This window comes from Papio anubis, chromosome 5, assembly GCF_008728515.1.
Source record: "Papio anubis isolate 15944 chromosome 5, Panubis1.0, whole genome shotgun sequence".
NCBI classification, from domain to species: Eukaryota; Metazoa; Chordata; class Mammalia; order Primates; family Cercopithecidae; genus Papio; species Papio anubis.
Window position 1 is genome coordinate 72,654,698 of NC_044980.1, and position 25,613 is coordinate 72,680,310.

Here is a 25,613-nt window from a genome sequence, read left to right on the forward strand (position 1 = left end):
TAAAGGGTCCAAAAGTAGTTCAAAACCGGAAAGACTCACTCTGGAGGAAATAGAGACGGGGCTAGGTTGTCTTTCCTCCTTTGAACCCCCTGGTGCAGCCAGAGCCCGTGCCCCTTAAAATGATCTCCAGTTGTCCGAAAGGCCCTCCAGGGATCTGGCGAAACGGGGGCGGGGGAGGGCTCGGGGAAGAAGAGAAGCTGAGCCCGGGCCCCAGAAGCTTGGTGGCGAAACTTTGACGCCTTCTATTTAAAGTCGCGGGGCTCGCCCGCCCCCGGCGCCTGGAACCCGAGCCGCCCCCGCAGGGGCAGGGCTGGGAGGGCAGGGGCCAGAGCAGTCGGAGGGAGAACACCAGGCGCGGCGCGGGCGGCTCCGGCTCCGACTCCGGCCCCGGCCCGGGAGAGGCGATGGCGAGCCGCGATAGCAACCACGCTGGCGAGAGCTTTCTCGGCTCCGACGGGGACGAGGAGGCGACCCGGGAGCTGGAGACAGAGGAGGAGTCGGAGGGCGAGGAGGACGAGACGGCGGCGGAGTCGGAGGAGGAGCCGGACGCCAGGTAGCGCGAGCCTCTCTCCTCGGCCCAGGGCCTGCAGGGCAGCTAGCAGCTCCCTTGCTTGTTTGCTTTAAGTTTTTAAGCTCTGGGGTTCGTTTCCGTCGAGCTAGGCACTTACTCTCTGGGTGCACTGCCGTTTAAAAGAACTTGAAGGTGAAGGTGCTCGCTGTCAGCTGGAGTGACAGGCCCGCCTGCAGCAGAGTTCATTACCCCCGCCCCCAGCTCCTTGTGACTCGCTGCTCTTGTTTATTCCTGAGGATTTACTTAGGTCCTGCCTAACTGCCGAAATGTGCTGGAACGCGTACATCTGGCCCAAGGCACAGGAACAATCGCTAAATCCTGAGCTAGAGAAGGGGGTGGGGTGGAGGCGGTGAAGGCGCACTGGTACCTTCAGATGAATGGCGGTCTCCCCGGCGGCCTAGCACTGGACTAGGCTGCAATAAGGTGACCTTATTTTGATACAAAGGCCCATACATTCTTTGGGGGAAAAGAAGCATGAGTTTCAGTAATCCATGTTCTTCAAGTCCTGCTTCTTTTTTCCTGGTCCCAAGTATCAGTTTCCGTGAATGTGATGAAGTAATACTATGTAAAAAAGATGCGCCTCCCACCCTTCGATCTCCCACCCTCTGTCCCTTTCTTTAAGAAGGCCCTAAAATGAGAATAATAGAGATCATCTAATCTCTATTTGGATTTGCTTCTACCTTCACTGGTTCTCCTTGAGTATGTGTTTTGGGTTTTTTCCCTGACTGTGCGTCAGTCAGTGATGTCTCTTCTTCAGTCTGTTGGTAACAGTGGAAAGGTTTTGAAGGTGGCAGGTGGGTGTGAACCATCTCAGAACGCCCAGCTTACCTAATCAAAGCCAGCAAAGCCGATGTTGAAGAAGTAGCCCATAGAGTGGCATTGGGGAGGATGGACGGTCAGGCAAGAAGTCGTGAATGCATGTCACATGTTTACCAAGCAACTACCAAGTGGGAAGCAAGCACAGTCCCTGGCCTCAAGGACTTTGTGGAAAAAGTTCCCCTAACTTTTTCCCCTATGGGGAAATGTTTCCCTAACATGGGGAGTGTGAGGCTATATAGAGGTGGAGGGAAGGACGGTGGGTACTGTGCAAGGGCAGAAGAGGGAGTGTTGGGCTGGAGCTGCCTTGAAGTAGTGGGCAGGGACTACAAACAGGAAGAGCAGAGGAGAAGGCACCTGTAGGGAGTGGATCAGGGAGCAGGGGACCTGTGATCCCTTGGCAGTGTTGAGAAGGGGAAGTCTGTCAACCCCAGCTTTTATAACCTTTCCCTTAGTGTTGTCTGGGATCCTCATATCCTTGCCCAACCACATTTACAACCAAGAGAATCTGAAAACTCATTTACACTAAAATGTGAGCAGCTGACAATTCACCACTTTGGGGTTGTATTGCCATTTGACAAAGGTCAAGGCCTTCAGAAAAGGATGTGATTTGTCTGCAGTAAACTTCAGCCTGCTCTGACTACAGACAGTAAGGTGGACACCAGGTAAAGAGGTCAGAATAAATAGAGTGGAGGGAAACATGAGGGAATATGGAAAATGGAGGCCTGGAAAAAGCATCCAATTTATTTTTTATTAGATGACAAGGGTAACAGGAAGTCAGCAAAACTTCTGGATTTAGGAAAAGCACATGTTGACAAAAAAGCGTCAAACTGTAAAATATTTGAAGAGATTGATTCTGAGTCAACTATGAGTGACCAGTGGCCTGTGACACAGCCTGCAGGATATCCTGAGAACATGTGGCTAGGTGGTTGAGGGACAGCTTAATTTTACACATTTTAGGGAGACATGGGACCTCAATCAAATACATGTAAGATGTACATTGGTTTGGTCCAGAAAGGTGGGAAAACTGAAGGGAGTGGGGGCTTCTAGATTATAGGTAGGTTTAAGTTTTTTCTGATTGGCAATTGGTTGAAAGAGTTAAGTTATTCTCTTAAGACTTGGAATCAGTGGAAAGGAATGTCTGGGTTATGATAAGGGGATGTTGGGACCAAAGTTTTGTCATGCAGATGAAGCCTCCAGGCTTGAGAGAGAATAGATTGTAAATGTTTCTTATCAGACTGAAAGAGTTGTTCTATCAGTAATTCCAAAAGGGAGGGGGATGTAGTGAGGCATGTTCCATCTCCCCACCCATCATGGCCTGAGTGAGTTTTTCAGGTTAGCTTTGGAATGCCCTTGCTGAAAGGAGGGGTCCGTTCAGACAGTCAGGGGGCTTAGAATTTTATTTTTGGTTTACAAATCTTTATTTTTAAAAATTCAAAAGGCACAAAGTAATCTGTAAACTTTCCTTTACCCTTTCAGGTATGATATATAATTATCTACAGTAATCTTTCTGAATTGAGGAAAAATTCCCTTTAATTATAAAATGCTTTTGTCATGCAGGAAAGCTCATCATTTACATACACCACCATGTATATTGGATCAGAGAACTATCCTGATATATCATCCAGTGATATGAATGTGACATATAGCATCAAGAGGCCTGATTGTGAATCCTATTAGTTGTTCTATAATGGGCAAATTCTGTCCTCTTTGAGCCCAATTTTCTCATCTGTAAAATAATATGAATTCCTAATTCATCAGGTTGTCGTAAGGATTGCATAAATTATGTGAATGTGTGGAGGAGTGCTTGGTTCTTAGTAGCTTGCCATTAAGCTTTAGTTTCTTTTATTCCATCAGATGAGTCATTATTAGCAGGAAGGCTCTACCTTCTGCCCACTGTTCATCCATGAAGGGAGAGATGGTCTCAGCTTTCAGTATAAATAATGATCCTATTTCACTTTGTATTTATTCATTCACTAAACATTCATGGAGTGCCTACTATTAGTATTTGCCATAGACAATGCAAGGTGCTGGGGATACAAAAATAACTAAGAATCCATTACCATCCTCATGTTTACATTCTAGTTGGGGAAACAGAAAAACATAATTATGTCATTAGCTGTTAGAAGAGATTTAAGGAAGAAAAGGTGTGTATGAGGCACCTCAAAGTCTTGGGATCCATACTACCTGGAAGGGTTGGAGAAGGCTTCATCATTGCAGCGGTGTTTTGAATCATAATAAAGTGCCTCACAGTGCTTGTAGTTTGTGGATATCAAAAAAGATTTTTGTGTTTCTAAAACTTCACCAGAGAACTTTTGTGAAAGGCAGATTATAAAACCCACAGGATTTTAGAGCTGGCAGAGGCTTTAGAAGTATCTGTTCCCAACCGGTCTGACTTTAGATTCAGAAACTGAGTGTCAGGAGTCGTTTGTTCAAAGTCACACCTTTTTTTTTTTTTTTTTTTTTTTTTTGAGGCAGGGTCTCACTCTCGTTGTCCAGACTGGAGTGCAGTGGCATGATCATGGCTCACTGCAGCCTTGACTACCCAGGCTCAGGTGATCCTCCCACCTCAGCCTCCTGAGTAGCTGGGACTACAGCTGTGCATCACCAGGCCTGGCTAATTTTTTGTGTTTTTATAAGAGACAGGGTTTTGCCATGTTGCCCAGGCTGGTCTTGAACTCCTTGGCCCAAGCAATCCATCTGCCTCAGCCTCCCAAAGTGCTGAGATTATAGGCATGAGCCACCGTGCCCGGTCTGTCACAGAATTTTTTGGAGTAGAATTAGGAGTAGACCCCAGGTGTCTGGACTCCAGTTTAATGTTCATTAATTTATTCATTTGGCAGATATTTATTGAACTCCTACAATGTGCCAAAAACTTCCTAGGCACAAGGAATACAGCTGTGAACAAAATGAATAAAGTCTCTGCCCTGTTAAAACTCACTCCAGTTTGGGGAGACAAAAAATAAAACATATAGTATGTCAAGTGGTAATACATTATGAGGACGAAACAGCAGGATAAACGGGTGGGATGTATTTGAATGAGGTGGTAAAGAAAGCCTCTCTGATGAGGTGACATTTGAGCAGATACTGAAGGAATGAGTTTCTAGGCAAAGGGAAGACCAGGTGCAACGGCACTGAGGTAGGGATATGTGTCTTATTTGAGGAGCACAAGGAGGTCAGGATGCTGGAACAGAGTAAGGTAAGGGGGCAAGTGGTCAGAGTCGAGGCTGAGAGATAGTTGGGTTGCAGATCATGTACGGCTTTGTAGCCCATGGTAAGGACTTTAAATTTTATTCTGAATAAAATTGGAAGCTATGCTCTGTCTACTATACCAGTCTGGATAAAAACAAACAAACACACACAAAAAAAAACAAGGAAAGCACAGTGATTGCAATATTCCTTTAAATAATAAGCACCTATACATTTGTATTTTCATTTTACTAATATTTATTAAACACCATGTGCCAAACACTATGTTAAATGTTTTAAACTCATGGTTTCCTGTATAGAGAGGAGACAGAAGTAAATACAACTGTTATTTTTGTATTTATCTTCCTGTAGACCAGTGAAAGCCAACTCTTTCAGCCTTTCCCACAGATCACTTAGAAACTTTTCAGCATTTTTATTTTGGGTCATTCTCTGTTGATCAATTTTCGTTTCTCTATTTAAGCACAGAGGATTTTTGCTACAGCAATACCCAAAACTTAAAAATCACCTTCAATTGCAGCTTTGCCAGTGCTTCTATAAAACAGGTCTGTCTAAGCTGACAGAATTAAAATTATTAGTGACATTCACATTTAACGAGTCCTTGTAGGAAATCAACCTTTTGGAAGGTGCAGGGAATTTGTAAATGGTTTTCGTTATCAGTACAGAGCACTCTGTTTCCATGTATCTATTTATATAGTGTCTCCCACAGATGTGCTTACCTAGGTGTTTTGACAAGTGTGTTATTTGAGCCAGCCTTCTTCTGAGGTCAGTGGAAAGAGCTCAGAATGGGAGGGGTGACTGCTCAGGATGCCAGAGGCTGAGGGAGGATAGAAGATAACATAGTCACTTGTAGCCAGAAACTGAAGAGCTATTTAAGTGTTGGCTGCATGGATATTACATGTCCTTGGTAGGACTTTGACTCAACGAAGAGTCAAACACAGCAAGAGTTGGAATTATCATTATTTTTTCTTTAAAAAGGCAAACTTACCAAAAAATGTAGGACATACTGATAAAATTTTACACAAAAAAAGTCTGTATTCCCTGGATATTCTGAAAACAGGCTTAATGAAAACCTAATCTTCTTTAGTCATTAAGCCAAATTCCCCTTCCTACCAACATGACTTCAGAGAATCAAGTACAAGAGACAGGTTGTGGCTGTACATGAACATAACCTTTGATTTAGTCCAGCATTAGCCTATAGAAATATAAGATGAGTCACATATTTAATTTTAAATTTTCTAATAGCCACATTTTAAAAAGTAGAAAGAAACAAGTGACATGAATTTTAGTAATCATTTAACCCAATATCCAAAGTATTACCATTTCAACATGTAATCAGTGAAAAACTTATTAGAGATATCTTACACTATTTTGTACTAAGTCTCTGAAATTTGATGTTTTTTAAATACTTATAGCACGTCTCAATTCATCCTACCTAATCACATTTTGAGTGCTTCATAGCCACATGTGGCTAGTGGCTATCATACTGGACAATGCAGGTCTGATAATACCTAGAAATCTGCTAGCTTCATTGGAATCGGGAGAACTGCTGCGTTGGTAGTAAGTTCTATATGCCAGGCCCTGTGCTGGATACCAGGGACACAAAGAGGATTGGATGACATGGTTGTTTTCCCTCAAGCAGCTCAGTCTGGTGAGTGGAAGCGGTTAATTTCAATGTAATATCATAAGCACTACACTAAGGATATTAACAGAGGAATATCCAAAGACATTCTTCCTAAAATGAGATTTAGAAAGATTTCTGTAGAGTGACACTGCAGTTGGGCAGAAAGATATTCCAGGCACAATATGTGGTTAGGTATTCCTTTAGTTCCTGGTTCCAGCTCTTGTGCTGCTAATGGCTGCTCTGTCTAAACTTTCTTGTTATTATCCAGAATCATCTCAGGATTTTTTAGGGTTGAGAATATTTGTTGATTGGATAAGTGAATGGTGTGAATAAATAAATGAATAAATGAGTGTGTGAGTCAAGGGCAAGTCTTCCCGACTTCTACAAGAAGCAAGTTGAGTTGGAATATTGAACTTGTAAGATCAGGTAAGACTTTTGTTGGTTGTTGCCAGTTCATTTACCAGGGATTGATAATGCCCAGTGACTCTGGAAAGACAGTAGCTTGGAGGGAACATTGACAAGTACTGAAGGATTGTTCAATTAAGGTGTCTGCAGTCATCAGTGCCCCCTTCTGTGACTTGTCAGAAAGTCACCCCCAGACCGATCCTTCAGCCAGATCATAGATGGAAAAATAAGAATAGACTTTGCTTTTTGCTCAGAGAAAATTTTTCTGTTAAGACAACCAAAGTGGATTCAGTTCCAAAATTCTTCAGCCTAATCTGATAAAGTCCAAGATATGTGGGAAGATTAATTGATGCTACCGTTCAGTCCACCAAACTAAATGCTCAGAGCCCTCTCAGGGAGCTGTTAATGTGTTTTCTTCATGTAAGTATGCCTCCTTTTAAGAAAAATTCACTTGCAAGATTGAAATTTACATTCACTGTTGTATACCATAAATATATACAATTTTGATTAAAAAAAACTTAGAGAAATTTACATTCATTACAAATTTCCTCTTAATGGCTGATTTCACAAGGGCACTTAAATTGTTGATTTATAAATAAAATTAATTTCTTCCATTTAAAGAAATGTTTTTATTGGCCAGGCTCAGTGGCTCATGCCTATAATCCCAGCAGTTTGGAAGGCCGAGATGGGCGGATCACCTGAGGTCAGGAGTTCGAGACCAGCCTGGCCAACATGGTGAAACCCCATCTCTACTAAAAATACAAAAATTAGCCGGGCGTGGTGGTGCATGCCTGTAATCCCAGCTACTTAGGAGGCTGAGGCAGGAGAATCACTTGAACCCGGGAGGTGGAGATTGCAGTGAGCTGACGCCACGCCTTTGCACTCCAGCCTGGGCAAAGAGAGCAAAACTCCGTCTCAAAAAAAAAAAACAAAACAAAAAACAATGTATTTACTGTAAGAAAAGAGACTTATTCATTCAAAAGATATTTACTGTGGGCCTATTGTGTGCCAGGCAATATAAACATGGAGTGAACAAAACAGGTAAAGTTATTAATCATCAAAGTTTAGCCTCTGGGAAGGACAGGTATTAAATAAATAATCTCTTAAGTAATTAGCTAAAGCAAATGCATTGGTACAATGAATTGGACCTTGGGAGCTGAGGTAGGGGCCTGCTAGGACCCTTAAGTCCCAGTCTCTGAAGCCTCCTTGCTCATTCCCTGGGAGTTTTCAGTGAGCCTCTGGTCCCTCTTGTTAGTCCTTCTCCATCTGCCTACAACGAAAGGTTTCACTGTCCTGTAATGAGAGTCTGGCAAGACAGCCTGGCTGCTGATGACTCTTATCCTAGAAGGGACTTCAGACGTCATCTCCCTTACCCTCATGCTTCTGATGAGTGAACAGAGGCCCAGATAAGAGGAGGGAAACCACTTAGTCAAGGAACATCTAATCTCTTCCAAGCACTATCACTTGTTATTTTGAGTGATTTTTACAATAGCTCTGTGATATAGGCATTGTTTTCATTCCCATACTGAGTAATTTACCTAATTTCAGACAGCTGGTAAGTAGCACAGCTAGGATTCTAACCCCAGTCTACTGGCAGGGCCCGTGCTGGAGCCATCATCAGTTCAGTGCTCACCTCAAGATTACATAATATGTATATTACACACACCTGTTTTTATTAGCCAATTTATTTCTTTTATATTTGAGTACAATTTTGCTATTTTTAAATAATCATTTCAATTCAAACTTTTTTAAAGGCAAAAGCATCAAAGACTCAAAAAATCTGCATAGTAGCTAATCTTGACCAGCATCTTAGCAATATTAAGTTTCCTGATGTGTAATAATGAGAGTAGATCTTATGTTTAAAAATAGATATTAGGCAATCCAGTGTGATTGCATTTTCATAAGGCCAAAGATAGTAGCACCAAAATAACTTCCTTATATGCTGTATGGGATCATGTAACAAACTTGCAACAGTTATTTACCATAATATGTATAAAATTCAGATTCTCTGTTTAAAAGACAATTCATATTAGTTTTGGGGTCATGAACTTTGACGTTTTTCTATTTATTTATTTTTTCCCAAGAGGGCATGAGAAGAGATTGAGACAACTGACTTCAGCTCTTCTTAGAATTTTGGGAGCTCCAAGAAGAGCTTCAATAAATCCCCTAGTCATCCATCACTATTTTGGGCATAAATCAGGTTACACTGCATTAAAAAAAACACACAAAAAAACAAACACCTGATAGAACTGAGAAGACCAAGATTATCATCCTGGCTGTGCCACTTACTATGTGACGTGGGGCAGGATACTTTGCCTCTCTGTGTCTTTACCACAACTTTCCCACTTTCTCCCTGACTGGCCCCTGTCTACCTCTCTCAGCTCATCTCATGCCACTGCATTTTCACTACACTCCAGCCAGCCGGCTAATGAGCCTGTTCCTCCATCCAGGTCTTTGCTCTTGCTGTCTGCTCTCTCTGGAATGCTTCTTTAAATCCACTATTCAGGTTTTGGTGCAAATGACACTTTCTTAAAGAGGCTTTCCTCAACTGCCCTGCCGCATGGGCTTAGTTCACTCCGTTCATGTCTTTCACGGTCACATTATTCATTATTTCACATTGCTCTTCATAGCACCTATCGTTATCTGAAATTTATTTGTTATTGCCACCACCAGAATAGAAACTCCATGAGGGGAGGGGCCTTGCTTCTCTGTTGCATTGTCAACAGCTAGAACACAGTGCCTGCTACACAGTAGGTGCCTAATAAATGGTGGTTGTGGCCAGACACGGTGGCTCAAGCCTGTAATCCCAGCACTTTGGGAGGCCGAGGCAGGTAGAGCACTTGAAATCAGGAGTTCGAGACCGGCCTGGAGAACATGGTGAAACCCCATGTTTACTAAACATACAAAAATTAGCTGGGTGTGGTGGCGGGCTCCTGTAATCCCAGCTACTCGGGAGGCTGGGGCAGGAGAATCGCTTGAACCCAGGAGGAAGAGGTTGCAGTGAACTGAGATGGCGCCACTGCACTCCAGCCTGGGTAACAGAGTGAAACTCCGTCTCAAACAACAACAGAAGAAAGAGAGAGAGAGAGGGAGGGAGGGAAGGAGGGAGGGAGGGAGGGAGGGAGGGAGAGAGAGAGAGAGGGAGGGAGAGAGAGAGAGAGAGAGAGAGAGAGAAAGAAAGAGATGTTGAATGCATGAGTAGTTGGGGTTCACCATAACATTTTATCCCTAGGATCTCAGTTCCTTCTGTCTGATGCACACCACTTGTATTACCACCCTCCTAACAAATTGTCTTGTTGTTTATTATACTCATGCCAGGATAATAAAAGGCATGGAGAATGAAAACCGAGCAGTGGTCATTGATCTGGCAAAATGCAAGTCCATAGAGAGAGATGAATAACTAATGGAAATGCAGACAGCTTTGAAAGGGTTAATAGTTTAAGCCTATCAGCATCTGCTTTAGATTGAATTCATTTTTAATAAGTCCTTTCAAATACAGGATCTAGGTTACTCTCCTGGGAGAAGAGGATACTAGAAAGTGGAAAGAGGGAAGTGGGTGCCTAGAAGAGGAGAGGGCACCCAGAGCACACTGGGTACTACAGTTGTGCCTCAGTCTGTCCTGCTCACAGGAGTGAACCGAGGGTATCACCCAGGAAACCGCAGAAAACTGGCTACAAACTCTTGGCCTCAGTCACTGATAACTGCAGGAGGGGGTGACATTCTTATTTCCCTGACTCCTCAGAGAATCCGATACAGAAGGGGAAGAGAAGCATGGACAGAGTTAACCGTATTGACATATAAACTAGAACTGCCTGAAAACCAAACGTGGAGTTAAAGCATTGATAGAGTTAGGACCCCTAGTGCATTTACATACTTGACTCCTTGGAAGAAAATTCTAGTGGAGTCCCTGGACACCATCCTAGGTGGGCAGGGAGATGCAGGGTAATACAGCCTTTGTGGCTGGAGAGCCAAGCCCGAGAGAGGAATGCTGGCATCTGAATATCAGACCTTATTATCTGAATAACTGACTGGAATCAGTGGTCTACTTTACCTTAGAGAAAAATGGCAAGAAACGGCAACCACTCCTAGATTTTTCTTTCTCTTTCTGTTCCAGTTGATACTTGCTGCTCAACCTGCTACAGTTTCACTTGTCAATCTCATAAGTTTCCTTTGACTGAGTTTGCGTAGTTTAACACTTTAGAATCATGAATTCAGAAACCCAGGCTTCAGTGACAACACTGCCACCGAACAGGTTTCATTTTGCTAGGAAAGCCTTATGTAAGTTATTTTCTCTAGGTGAGGGGTGCTGCCTTGGGTTCCAGAATCTTCACCAGTTAGGGTTTGGATTTGCAATAGAAGTAAACTGTGATCAATTTAAGCAGAAAATTGGGTGGTAGCTCCTAAATCATGGGAAGGTTGGAGAACTAGTCATTAAACAGGAACAGCCCCTCAAACTATGCCTCGAAACGGCTCTGATGAATTATTTCAACTCAATTACAAAAAGACAACCCAATTTAAAAATAGGCAAAGGGTCTGAGTAGAAGTTCTCTAAACAAAATATGCAGATGTCCAGTGAGCACATGAAAAGATGGTCAACATCATTATCCATCAGATAAATGCCAGTTAAAACCACAACAAAACCTAAGTGTCTGGTAATGGATGAGTGGATAAGGAAAATGGGATATATAGACAAAATGGAATATTATTCTACTATAGAAACAATGAAATTCTATCATTTGCAGTGATGTGGATGGATCTGGAGATCATTATGTTAAGGGATATAAGCCAAGCACAGATAGACAAATATCACATGTTCTCACTCATTGGGAGCTAAAAAAGATCTCGTGAAGATAGAGAGTAGATCGGTGGTTACTTCAGGCCAGAAAGGGTAGCGGGGAGGGAGGGATGAAGAGAGATTGATTAATGGGTACAAATATATACTTAGGGCTGGGCACAGTGGCTCACACCTGTAATCCCAACAGTTTGGGAGGCTGAGGCAAGCAGATCACTTGAGGCCAGGAGTTCAAGACCAACCTGGCCAACATAGTGAAACCCCATTTCTAGTAAAAATACAAAAAAAAAAAAAAAAATTAGCTGAGTGTGGTAGTGCATGCCTGTAGTCCCAGCTGCTCAGACAGGAGAATCACTTGAACCTAGCAGGTAGAGGTTGCAGTGAGTCGGGACTGCGCCACTGCACTTCAGAGCAAGACTCTGTCTCAAACAAACAAACATACACTTAGAAGAAATAATACCTGGTGTTTGATAGATCAGTAGCGTGATTGTAGTTAACATTAATTGACTGTACATTTCAAAATGTGTAGAAGAAAATAAATCAAATGTTCCTAGGGTAAAGAAAAAATAAATGTTTAAGGTAATGGATATCCTAATTACTCTGACTGGATTATATAAATGTCTCAAATGATCACATGTACTGAGAAAATATGTACAGCTATTACATATCAATAAAAATAAATTAATTAAAATCTCACACACACACAAAAAAAACCACAATAAGATACCACTTCATACTTTCTAAGATGGCAAAGACAGATGTTGGGAGAGGATGTGGAAGCATCAGAATCCTCATATAACACTGGTAGGAATGTAAAATGTTACAACCACTTTAGAAAACAGTCTGGCAGTTTCTCAAACAGTTAAACATAGGCTTACCATATGAGTCAGCAATTCCACTCCTAGGTATGTACTCGAGAGAAATGAACACATTTGTACACATAAAAATCTGTACATTAATATTCATAGCAGCATTATTCATAATAGCCAATAAATGGAAACAACCCAAATGTCCATTAAATAATGAAGAGATAAAGAGGCTGGGTGCGGTGACTCACACCTGTAATCCCAGCACTTTGGGAGGCCAAGGTGGGCGGATCATGAGGTCAGGAGATCGAGACCATCCTGGCTAACATGGTGAAACCCATCTCTACTAAAAATAAAAAACATTAGGCGGGCATGGTGGCTGTACTCCTACCTGTAGTGGTGGCTGCAGTCCCAGGCACCTGTAGTCCCACCTGCTTGGGACGCTGAGGCAGGAGAATGGTGTGAACCCGGGAGGTGAAGCTTGCAGTGAGCTGAGATCTTGCCACTGCACTCCAGTCTGGGTGACAGAGTGAGGCTCCGTCTCAAAAAAAAAAAAAAAAAGAGATAAAATGTGGGCTGGGTGCAGTGGCTCACACCTGTAATCCCAACCAATACTTTGGGAGGCCAAGGCAGGAGGATCATTTCCATCTGAGTAACATGGTGAGACCCTGTTTCTACAAAAAAATTTAAAAATTATCTGAGCATGGTATAGTTCTAGCTATTCTGGAGTCTGAAATGGGAAGGTTGCTTAGGCCCAGAAGTTTGAGGCTACGGCGAGCTATGATCTGCCACTGTACTCTAGCCTGGGCAACAGAGCAAGACCCTGTCTCAAAAAAAAGTGTTATATTCATACAATGGAATATTATTTGGCCATAAAAAGGAATGAAGTACTGATACATACTATAACATGAATGGACCCTGAAAACTTTATGCTAAGTGAATAAATCAGACACAAAGAAACACATATTGTATGGTTTCATTTATATGGAATGTCCAGAATAGGCAAATCTTCAGAGACCCAGAGTAGATTTGTGTTTGCCTAGAGCTGGAAGGGAGATGTGGAAGGGATTAGGGGTGATGCTTTAGGGGAATGGGGTGTCTTTTGGGGGTGATGAAAATGTGCTAAAATTATCTATGGTGATGATCACACAACTCTGTAAATATACTAAAAGCCATTGACTGGTACACTTTAAAAGGGTGAATTTTATAGTATGTGAATTATACCACAATAAAGCAGTTTTTAAAAAATCATCTGGTGAGTAAACTGTTGCCATGGCTGGGGCACTAGATGTCACAATTTATGCTATTGCCACATCCACACCAGCAGTTCCATATTGCAGCAACTGGGACTCCTGCTACTGCCAGAGAGAACAAGGAGCTACACATCTGTTTGTTTCCTCAGTAGCTCTCGAGTCAGTCTAAAAACGGACGTGAAGGTCATCACTAGGAGAGTATCTAGTGCTGTCAGTTCTGTCTCCTCAGGACCCCCAAGGTGGGGAATCCACCAAGTGGGAAGAGAGAGAATTTGCTCAACTGTCTTTTTGGATGTCAGATGTCTGCTGGATCAGCAAGGGGCCCCAGGCTAGGCTGTTCTTCAGATTTTGTTACCTGACCCTCAGATCATTTAACACAGGATGCAGTATATTTTGCTATTTCTGTGGATGTACAACACTTTGTTTAAGCAATAGAATAAATTGGTTAATATTTCCCAAGGAAATTGAATTGAAAATACAACATAGATCAGTGAACAGATAAAACCATATGAGGTTGAAGTTTTCCCCCATTAAATACCAGCTGAATCTGAGTGTTCCCTGTTTATTCCAGCATGGACATTCCATTTTACAGTAAGAACAAAGAAGCCTTTCACTCTGGCCTTGATATGACCTGTCTTACACACCTTGCTATTTCTGCTTCGGGGTTTCAAAACTCCTTTGAAATCCTGTCACTGTTTGCTATTATCAGGAAGTTAATTCCTTCTAAAGCCTTTTGGTCTGTATGCCTAGGGTAATCCTCCTTTGGAGAATTGTCACCATCTCACAGGTGGGCTATAATAGAGTGTATGTATGACCCTGGTTCGGGGGGAAATCAGATTCTAGTAGTGTCACATTTTCTTCTCTGGTAAGTTGGAAATGGAGGCAGAGATTCTCTTTAGTTAGCTTTAGGAAGAGGGGCTTGGAGGACGTTTCTCAACTTTTTGGAGATCTAGTCAACTTTATTTTGATCTTTTCTTGAAAATTATTAATTTTTCTATCAGTCAAAAAATATTCTAGGGCCGGAAATGGTGGCACATGCCTGTAATCCCAACACTGAAAGGCTGAGGCAGAAGGATCGATGAAGCCCAGGAGTTTGAGGCCAGCCTTGTCAACATAGGGAGAGCCTGTCTCTACAAAAAATTAGCCTGGGATGGTGGGGCACGCCTGTAGTCCCGGCTACTTAGGAAGCTGAGGTGGGAGGATCGCTTGAACCCACAGGCCAAGGCTGCAGTGAGCTGTGATTGCACCAGCTTGGGCAGCAAAATGAGACTGTGTTAAAAAAAAAAAATTCTAAAGGTACATCTGTGAAACTGTCCAAACTGCCCAAGATGCGGTAAAGAAGAATATTAGCTAAAATTGCTGAGCATAATTTGGTGTCTAAGATGGTGTCCAGGAAAAAAAAAAAAGGTATTTAATGCTAAATGAAAACAATCTGTCAAGGCAGGAATCCCAGAGTGTAGAAGGGTGGGGAGGTGACAATCCGTAGGCAAAGGGTGTGACCCCCACTGTGGGTCTGAATGCTGTATCACACTCAAGTGTGTTTCTAAAACCTTAAAACAGTTCACCCAAAGTGAGAGCAACCAGAATTCTATGATCATACCCTGTGTTCAAGGGTCTGAAAGCCATTTCAACTGGTCCTATCACCCAGGAGAGGCTCCATCCTTTATCAAAGCAAGTCATGCCAACAAGTAGAAGTTTTCCTACCCCTTTATTTTAATTCTCTTGGATATAGAGATTAGAAGAGAGAAAAGCAATAAAATAACTTTTCTGAAAGCCAGGAGTCCCTGCCTTTGTTCTTGGTTGATTTCTTAATCTCTTTGGGAAATAATTTTCTGTTACTGAGGGTGCCATTTGGGGACAGCCATGTTGAGAGAGAGAGAGAGAGAGAGAGAGAGAGAGAGAGAGAGAAAATACTTGCAGAGACAAGGAGAGACCAGAGCCAAATTGACACATCAGAGGTAGAGTAGCTCCCTTGACTCCTGATGGTTTTCCTGCTTCCCCTTCACTGGGAGGCCTGGATATACCTCTGGCCTCTGGATCCTATGAGAAGTCTCTATTTCTTTAAAATAAAGACCCTCTATTTAAGCTAGCCTAAAAGAGTTTCTTTCTTATCACCACAAGTGCCTTAACCCCTTCTTAACATTTCTAACAGCTTTAAAAAAATTTTCTCCTGGCCAGGTGCAGTGGCTCAAGCCTGTAATCTCAGCATTTTGGGAGGCTGAGGTAGGCGGATCATGAAGTCAGGAATTCAAGACCAGCCTGGCCAATATGGTGAAACCCCGTCTCTACTAAAAATACAAAAATTAGTGGGGCGTGGTGGCACACGCCTGTAGTCCCGGCTACTCAGGAGGCTGAGGCAGGAGAATTGCTTGAACCTGGGAGGCAGAGGCTGCAGTGAGGCAAATCGTGCCAGTGCACTCCAGCCTGGGTGATAGAGTGAGACTCAGCCTCTATAAGATAAGATAAGCTAAGATAAGATAAAGATAAGAAGAGATAAAAAAATTTTCTCTTGCAGGCCTTGGCAACACATGTGTTCTAACCCAGAGCTAGCCAAAAGAACCCCCTAAAACTGGAGTTATGCCCTACATGTCCAGAAATACTATATATATATGTATTTTTTTTACAATCAGGAATGTTTTGGACATCAGTAACCCCAGCGGTGAAACCCAAAGCTACCATTAGCCCTTAATCACCATAACATGCCTGCAGAAAATTTTTAAAAACCTGCTTCAGATTTGAAAGAACTTTTATTTCCCAACCACACATCTTCCCATTGCAAGTGTTTTAAACTTGATTGAACAGAGTTACAGACCTGAAGAAAGGTCTATAGTGACCTAACACCAACTTAAGCATATACCATCCAGGAGCTGGTAGAGAAAAGGTCTTGATCAATCTCAATCTCAGTTTGATCTCACAAATCAGAGTCTAGGACTTTCTTTCAATCTCTACTGGAGTTCTCTTGGAGAACTGAATACTAGCAGTTCTCTGGAATATACTGTTGATAGCCACTTGACCTCTTTGAACCTCAGACTCTGAAAGAAGTAGTTACTGCTACCTGCTTCACAGGTACATGTGGAGGTAAATGAGAATGGAGATGCACAAGGACATCATATGTTCCTGGCATAGAGTGGGACATGGGCGAGTGTCAGTTTCCTCTTCTGTCCCTTCCCTATCATCTACTAGTACCCTGAACATGAGTTGTTTCCTAGGTTCATGTTGCCATTTCTAGCAATGCTATTCGTCAGCCAGCACTCCTTACCCTGCATCCTTAGTTGAGCTGCACTCCTAGATGCACAAATAACTCTTCTTGTTTTTTTTGCTTTGTTTTAATTTTAAATCGAAACTAGGTGTGAACTCCAGTGTGGACTGCACCTATCCTCACTGGTGTCTTTTCTCTAATTTTCTTGGTATGGCTTGTCAGAAAATGTTAAAGCTTTCTTGTTAGTATTTGAATACATTTCAGGGTCCTGAATGACGAGTGTTAAAGCCCCACTGCAAGAATTGTCATCTTTGAACAGAATAGGGCCAGGAATGATGCACCTGCAGCCACTGAGACGTACAAGCAGAATGGCCCACTCAGCATAACTTTATGAATGGTTCTGGCACTAGAAAGGATTTCGTTTTACATTTCTATTTGTTTAGGGACTGTGTGTAGCTTGCCTTTGGAACACATAATACACACTCAAAGATGTTGACTAAGTGAATGAATAATAAATGACGATGAATCAATGAATTCAATGAGTAATGAATGATATAGGGAAGAATAATTAGAGAACATATTAATTTTGCTTAGTTACACTTTCTGGAAGTAATCATTATTAAAGAGGTCCTTTTGCCTTATTATAGGCTTATTAATAAATTAAAGTGAGTTTATGTATCTTGTATCTTCAAAGTTTGGACTTCACAAGGTTAATTCAACACTGAAAAGGAAAAGGAAGAGAAGAAAAGTATTTTCATTTGTCATTTGCCAAGTATGATATGAGATGTTTTACATATCATTTCAACATAACTACCTTATAAAGTAGATATTAGCCACCCCGTTGAACTGATGATGACCTTCAAGCCCCGGAAAGGAAGGGGAAGTAATTTGCCTGAGCTCACACAGTGCCTTAGTCTGTTCATACTGCTATACCAAAATACCTAAGACTGAGTAATTTAGAAATAACAGAACTTTATTTCTCAGAGTTCTGGAGGCTGGGAAGTCCAAGATCAAGGTGCTGCAGATTCAGTGTCTGGTGAGGGCTTGAGCCTCCCTACTCAGTCCTCACACAGTGGATGGGCAAAAGGCCCTAAGGTGCTCCTTCAACCTCTTTCATAAGATTGCCAATCCCATTTGTGAGGGCTCCATCCTCATGACTTAATCATCTCCTAATGATCCCAGCTATTAATACTATCACATTAGTGATTATGTTTCAATATATGAATTTTGTGAGACACATTCAGACCATAGCACATAGCTAGTAAGTAATGAAGCCGGGATTTAAACCTAGGCTGCTCTGAGGTCAAAAATACTATTTCTGCCATTACTGCTTGCTGTTTCTATCCCATGGACTTAGCACTGTGGCGTACATTAAGATAATGACACATAGTTTCTGTCTCAAGAAACTTATTGTTAGGCCGGGCGCGGTGGCTCACGCCTGTAATCTGAGCACTTTGGGAGGCCGAGGTGGGCGGATCACGAGGTCAGGAGATAAAGACCATCCTGGCTAACATGGTGAAACCCCGTCTCTACTAAAAAATATAAAAAAATTAGCCGGGCATGGTGGCGGGCATCTGTAGACCCAGCTACTTGGGAGGCTGAGGCAGAAGAATGGTGTGAACCCAAGAGGTGGAGCTTGCAGTGAGATTGCACCACTGCACTCCAGCCTGGGTGACAGAGTGAGACTCTGTCTCAAAAAAAAAAAAAAGAAAGAAAGAAAGTAACATTTAAAAAAATGGAGCTCGGTGTGGTGGTTCACTCCTTTAATCCCAGCCCTCTGGGAGGTTGAGGTGGGTAGATCACTTGAGGCCAGGAGTTCGACATTGGCCTGGCCAACATGGTGAAAGCCTGTCTCTACTAAAAATACAAAAAAGTTAGCCAGGTGTGGTGGCTCACACCTGTAATCCCAGCTCCTTAGGAGGCTGAGGCACAAGAATCGGTTGAACCCGGGAGGCAGAGGTTGCAGTAAGCTGAGATCATGCCACTGTACTCCAGTCTGTCACTCTGGGTGACAGAGCAAGACCCTGTCTCACTTTTTTTTTTTTTTGAGACGCAGAGTCTCGTCAGCTTCCAGGCTGGGAGTGCAGTGGCCGGATCTCAGCTCACTGCAGCTCCTCACCCGGTTCCCATGGCCTCAGCCTCCCCGAGTAGCTGGGACTACAGGCCTGGGCCCACTGCCTCGGGCTACTTTTGTATTTTAGTAGAGACGGGTTTCACCGTCACAGGATGGTCTCATCTCCTGACCTCAGGATCCGCCTCGCCTCGCCTCCCCAAAGTGCTGGGATACAGGCTTGAGCCACCAGCCTCGGCCTCAACTTTTTTTAATTTAATTTAATTTAATTTAATTTTTTACAAAATGGTAGAGTTACCAGAGAAGTACTCTACTGAATTCCAGTAAATCTCAAGTATTATATTTCATAGACGAAAGTGAGATAAAAGCCAGCTAAGTGGCCGGGCGCGGTGGCTCAAGCCTGTAATCCCAGCACTTTGGGAGGCCGAGACGGGCGGATCACGAGGTCAGGAGATCGAGACCATCCTGGCTAACATGGTGAAACCCCGTCTCTACTAAAAAAAAAAATACAAAAAACTAGCCGGGCGTGGTGGCGGGCGCCTGTAGTCCCAGCTACTCGGAAGGCTGAGGCAGGAGAATGGCGTGAACCCGGGAGGCGGAGCTTGCAGTGAGCAGAGATCCGGCCACTGCACTCCAGCCTGGGCGGCAGAGCGAGACTCCGTCTCAAAAAAAAAAAAAAAAAGCCAGCTAAGTGACACTTCGGTTTTCTACAAACAGGTATCAAGACAGGGCTCACATGGTACCCAATGTTGATAAGAGTATGGGTAAGAATGTGTGGCTCTCCTACACACTACTGATAGGACTGCAAATTAATCAACCTCTCTGGAGAGAAAAATTGTCAATATGTGTAAAAAACCTGAAAAAATGATTTTGCTTTTGAGTCTCAAATTCTACTGCCATATTATTCTAAGAAAAAAAATGTGCTGAAAGATGTATCTGTAAGTATGTTTGTCAGAGTTAGTATAGAAAAAACTTGGAAACAATCTAAATGTTCAACAACGGGGTACTGGGTAAAGAGAGTGTTATATGATGGAATGCTATGTTAACTATTAAATAGGAAGTTGTGGAACTGCAGTGATCAAAGTGTGGTTTCCTTTCAAGGCATCCATAAGATCCAAACTATTTTTATAGTAGTTCTAAAACATTATTTGCATTTTCCACTTTCATTCTCTCATGACTGTGGAAATGTTCATTGATTTTTTTTTTTTTTAGATTCCATATTGCAACTAATCTTTAAAAAAAACGACTACTTTTTAAGTTTTCGTGTGGTATAAAGAAAATATCAGCTGGGCGCAGTGACTCACGCCTGTAACTCCAGCACTTTGGGAGGCCAAGGCGGGCCGATTACTTGAGGTCAGGAGTTTGAGACCAGCCTGGTCAACATGGTGAAACGCCATCTCTACAAAAATACAAAAAAAAAAAAAAAAAATTAGCTGGGCTTGGTGGCATATGCCTGTAATCCCAGCTATTTGGGAGGCTGAGGCAAGAGAATTGCTTGAACCTGGGAGGTGGAGGCTGCAGTGAGCCAACATCATGCCACTGCACTCCAGCCGGGGTGACAGAGTGAGACTCTATCTCAAAACAAAAAAAAAAAGAAAAGAAAAAGAAAATATCCAGAATTATCTGAAAATTACTCCTCCCTTTTCCAACTACAGGTCTCTAGATTTTCTTTATATATTCTTACTAACAGAACCTATTCACATTTTGAATGCAGAAGCAGATGTGAGAATTCAGCTGTCTTCTGCTAGGCCAAACATTTTAAAGATTTGCAAAAATATAAAATAATGCCATTGTTCTCACTAAATGTTTTTGTTTGTGTGTTTTGGAAAATAACTTTTTATAAAATATGTTATTGATGTTGACATGTAGTAGGCTATTATAATTTTTAGATGAATTAGTAAAAAATTTAAAAGTTCCGTTTTAATTGCTAGTACCATAAATATTGGTAAATATAACCCACATGAACAAAAGCTTTTTGAGGTCCTCTATAATTTTTAAGAGTGTGAAGTAGTTTTGAGACCAAAAGTTTTGAGAATAGTTGTTGCAAAAGTATATTTAATAGCATGAAAAAATGTTCAGAATGTATTTTTTAATTTAAAAAAAAAGCACATTACAAAACATATCATTTGTGTAAAAGAGGCACATCTCAGGATAGACTGAGAATGAAGAATGCTGATATATTAAAAGTGGTCATCTTTGAGTGCTGGGATTACTGGTTGTTTTAATTTTCTTTTTTTGTGTGCTTCTGTTTTCCTATATATCCTACTGTGAAATTTATATTTGGTCATTAGAAACATTTTTTATTTTTACAGATAGGACCTAAAAATCTTGAACTTTCCCCTGAGTTCAACTGAGGAATGGGGGAAAATGTATTAACAAAGGTGGTCTGTATTATGGTTTTTAAAACATTTTACTGGATCAAATGCACATCATTTTTAAAGGGTTTTTCTGTCTTTCTCTTTTGTGGGTGATTAATAAGAGAATATTATGGGAAATTCATCTTAATTTTTAGAACTCCTGAAGAGATGTAAGCACTGTAAAGTCTTATAACAATGATTTTGGGGATGCAAAGTTTTCCAGTAATCTCACTTATTCCAATACAGTCCTCTATAAAAACAAAGTTATTGAATCTCCAATTCTGAAGTTTTTCAAGTCAGAAATCAACAAGCTACTAGCAAGTTATTTCCTAATGTATCAGTAAGGATTTTACTTAATCTCTTTGTTTTTCCCTCTGTGGAATTTTAGAGACTTATTTTTGTAAGTTCTATTTTACTGTCGGTTGTGTGGTAGGTGAGAGGTTTCTTGTGTTTTTCTGGTGGTGCTGTTTGAGGCTGACGATGGGTCCATCAGGTAGGTCTTCTGGGTGCTGTTCACTGGCAGCTCCGCCGTAGCCAGGCTGCTGCTGATCAGCTTTCAACTTCAGAGGAACCAGGCACCCCTGCCACCAACCGTACCTGGCAGAATTTGTCTAAAGTGGAATAGCCACTGAAGGTGGTACAGAGAGAAAAAGAATGTAAACGACGTAGACAATTGCTTGGAAAGTTGAAGAGGAGAGAGGCGAAGTTTAATTGTCAATGTAGGTTTTGTTAGCAGACTTTGTAAGTTATGTTCTTGAGAAATGAATCTTTCAGATTGCAAAGGCTACATTGGAGAAAGACATTAACCGCTTTCAAAAAAAGATAATGATTCCCATACATGCTTTATAGATCATTTGTTTGGAAATAAAGAAAAACATGGGAACTGGGAAATTTTCTAAACATTTTATGTATGCACAAAAGAACATACTTTCTAATACTGTACTTGAAGACAACACACAGTTAATGGTGCTAATGAGTTATCATCCAGAGCTGATCCAGCAGAAAATATCTGAGGATTTGTCAGTAACCATAATATAATGATTAATTTTTCTTGATGAATTATTGGCAGCATTAATTGTGGGCCTCGATCGAAATTCAGTGGAGGAGCACCTGGAACTTAAAGAGAATGTGTATGGTGGTTGTTCAAACACAATTTTCAGTCTAATCCCGTTCCATCTTCACTCCCTCTTCACATACAGTACAGCAGTATCTCAAGGATGCTTCTCTCTGTAGCTGGAGAGTGCCATCACTAGGCCTCCAGAGGACTCTCTCTTAGGTTTATCCAAACAGGCCCAGGAGAACCAGCACACTGCCACCCAAGTCTCTCTGCTGGCACCAGGCAAAGGGGTCCTCTCTCCTGAAACTCCAGGGCTGGGATGCACTTCACCTATCCCCGTTCATTCCAGCAGCATCTGCTGGAGTGAGGCATTGGTGTTTTTTTTATTTGTTGTTTGTTTGTTTATTTTTGAGTTGGAGTCTTGCCCTCTTGCCCAGGCTAGAGTGTGGTGCGTAATCTCAGCTCACCACAACCTGTCTCCCAGGTTCAAGCGATTCTCCTGCCTCAGCCTCCCAAGTACCTGGGATTACAGGCATGCACCATCACGCCCAGCTAATTTTTGTATTTTTGTAGAGATGGGGTTTCACCATGTTGGCCAGGCTGGTCTCAAACTCCTGCCCTCAAATGATCCACCCTCCTCAGCCTCCCAAAGTTCTGGGATTACAGGAATGAGCCAACACACCCGGCCTATTTTTTTCTTCTTAAAAAATGACAGAGAAAAAAAAAGTGTTGCCAAACACTGTACTAGGTATACGGACAAACCCCGATTCCATCTAATAGATGAGCTGGGCTTTATTTTTAAATGTATTACTATTATTATTTTCAAGGCTACAATGTAAGGGCTCTTTCTCTGTTGCAAATTTAATATGAAAAATTGCTGGAAGGCCATGAAGGAAATCTGATCAGATTTCTCCTACTTTTTGGACCAATTTGCCCTCATACTTCATGTTTTTATGGAGTTATAATTGTATTAGGAAAAAAAAGTCAGTGTAACAGGTGGGGAGAAGTCTATCGTGGCTCACTGGTTTATTTTAAACAGATCCCAACCTGACATATTCTATTCAGATGAAGTGCTCTGTCTCTTAGTAACCACCACTCAACATTCATAGGAATTTGACAGCAGTGGCTGGTGGGATGCAGTTTCTGCTCTGCACTAATATTCAGTAGCTGTTGAAGAATTCCAGCGCTAAACAGTTAAGCCTGTTTAACTCCTTCGCTGGGAATCCCAGGAACCTGAGCATTCTCATCCTTCATGGTTTTTCACTTGGATCCTCAGCCAAGGTTGGTGTTGCCTATGGTTAAGTGTCTTTTCTCACTCCTGAGTCTGCCTACACCAGTGGTTCTCAACTATTACATGTCTGAAGACATTTTTTATTGTCACAGCCTGGGATAGGGTGCTAACGGCATCTAGTGGATAGGGGCCAGGGAGGCCACTAAACATTCTCAGCACACAGGACAGCCCCAACCCCGCTGCACCACCCCCACCCCCACCACCCGCCATCACAAAGAATTATCTTAGCCCCAAATGTCAACAGTGTCACTGTGGAGGAATGCCCACCTCCCAAGACCACAGATAATTGAGTTTCCTGTGTTTGGGTCTGAAGCAGTCACTAAGCTCTGTAACAATGCTGTCACGCCATAGCTTATTTATTTTGCTTCTCTGGACCCGGCATCTCTTTGTCCTTAGTTTTTTATAATAGTGGAGAATTTAGTGGTTGAGTTTTATACTTTTCTCTGGCAGATTCAGATGTGTGCTTGCAGTTTATGTAACTGAATAACAGCCCCAGCTCTTGGCCAAGACATGAATAGATAGATACTCCCTAAATATTTATAAATTGATGGTCCATGCTAAAGCCCAAATGACTCTTTTTTAACTGTGGAGAGATAAATGATTTCTGCAATTCCAGAGTTCTCCATGGGTCGTGTTAACACCTTTACCTACTACTACGTAGATACTTCCTACTTGGAATAAATGGAGTTTATACATGTGGCCAACATGTAGTATTTTGGTTCAGGAGGAGTGGGGGTAGGAAAGAAGATACTCACTACTTTGAAATCTCCTACCTTCACATGGATCGCATCTTCATCTTGTCCTGGTTGTAAGGATAGGCTTATGTCTTAGTCACTCAATCACTCAAGTTACCTTGGCTGTTAATAACAAGTCTATGTGTATCCCACTGTTAGCTAATTATCAGGACTGTCCAAAGTCCTAGGAAAGACAGAATGGTGGTCGTTTTCCAGTCTGCTTGGAGGTTGGAGTAGCATTTGGAAGTATCTGCATAATACTAACATATATATCACTGGGTTTTACAATCTTCAAGAAGATTACAGACTTGCAGAGGTGCCCCAAAGAATAGCCAGACACACCGTATGGTTTCACACCCCTCTTCTTTTGCACATGTTTTTCCTTTTACCTGAATTGCTTCTAACCACCTGCATCCTGGTTTTCCTGGAAAACTCATTTTTATCTTGGAAAACCTTACATCACTCTGTCATACTCTGCGATTATATTCCAGACCCCTCCTCTCACACATGTATTCAAACAGCATGCCCCACTGTATCCCAAAGTTTAAAAATGTCTTTCTGTGTACCATATCTGATTTCTTTTTTCTTTTCTTTTCTTTTCTTTCTTTTTTTTTTTTTTTTGAGATGGGGTCTCGCTCTGTCTCCCAGGCTGGAGTGCAGTGCTGTGACCATGGCTCACTGCAGCCTTGAGCTCCTGGACTCAAGCCATCCTTCTGCCTAAGCCTCCTGAGTAGCTGGTACTATAGGCATGTGCCACCATGCCTTGCTGGTTTTTAGAATTTTTTGTAGAGATGGGATCTCACTATGTTGCTTGGGCTGGTCTTAAACTCCTAGGCTCAAGCAGTCCTCCTGCCTTGGCCTCCCAAAGTGCTGGGATTACAGGCATGAGTGGCCATGCCCAGCCTCACATGGGATGCTTTTTGCACATTCTGTTGAAGCATGTGTCACACTATATGATAACACTCTATTTTCAGGTATATCTCTATGCTAGTCTCTAATTTCCTGGAAGGTAGGAACTGTATTATTCTTCTTTATATTCCCATTGCTTTGCATATTATGGGTACTTCTTAGAACTTAAAAACATAATTCCTATTATTTATTTTGCAAGGCTCATTTAAGTGTTATTAACTGGGTTATCTCTGGTAATGGGACAGAGATAAAGATGGTGGTAATTAAGGGAGACTATCTATGTAGATTAATTTTTTATAACAAGAATGTTTTTATTTACTTTTGTAATTAAAATGAATTATGTATGTGTATATGGAGGTTTTGTTTGCTGCTGTATGCTCATTGCCTAAAACAATATGGTCCATGGTAGGTGTTAAATATTTGTTGACTAAATCAAATAACGGATCTAAGAGCCAAAGGCAATAATATATGTGCAGGTATTTGGAGAGTCATTAAGTGATATGGAGCTATAGCTTATTATT

The 25,613-nt window shown here is 41.9% G+C and overlaps 1 protein-coding gene across 1 annotated transcript in view; it reads left to right on the top strand.

Moving 5' to 3' along the window:
- Positions 1–328: 328 nt before the first annotated feature.
- CMYA5 (cardiomyopathy associated 5) overlaps positions 329–25,613 on the top strand; it is a 103,885-nt gene continuing 78,600 nt past the window's right edge. The window contains exon 1 of the mRNA XM_031666273.1: positions 329–553. Within this exon, the coding sequence (XP_031522133.1) occupies positions 405–553 (149 nt within the window). The 5' untranslated portion in view covers positions 329–404. The remainder of the gene's footprint in view (positions 554–25,613) is intronic.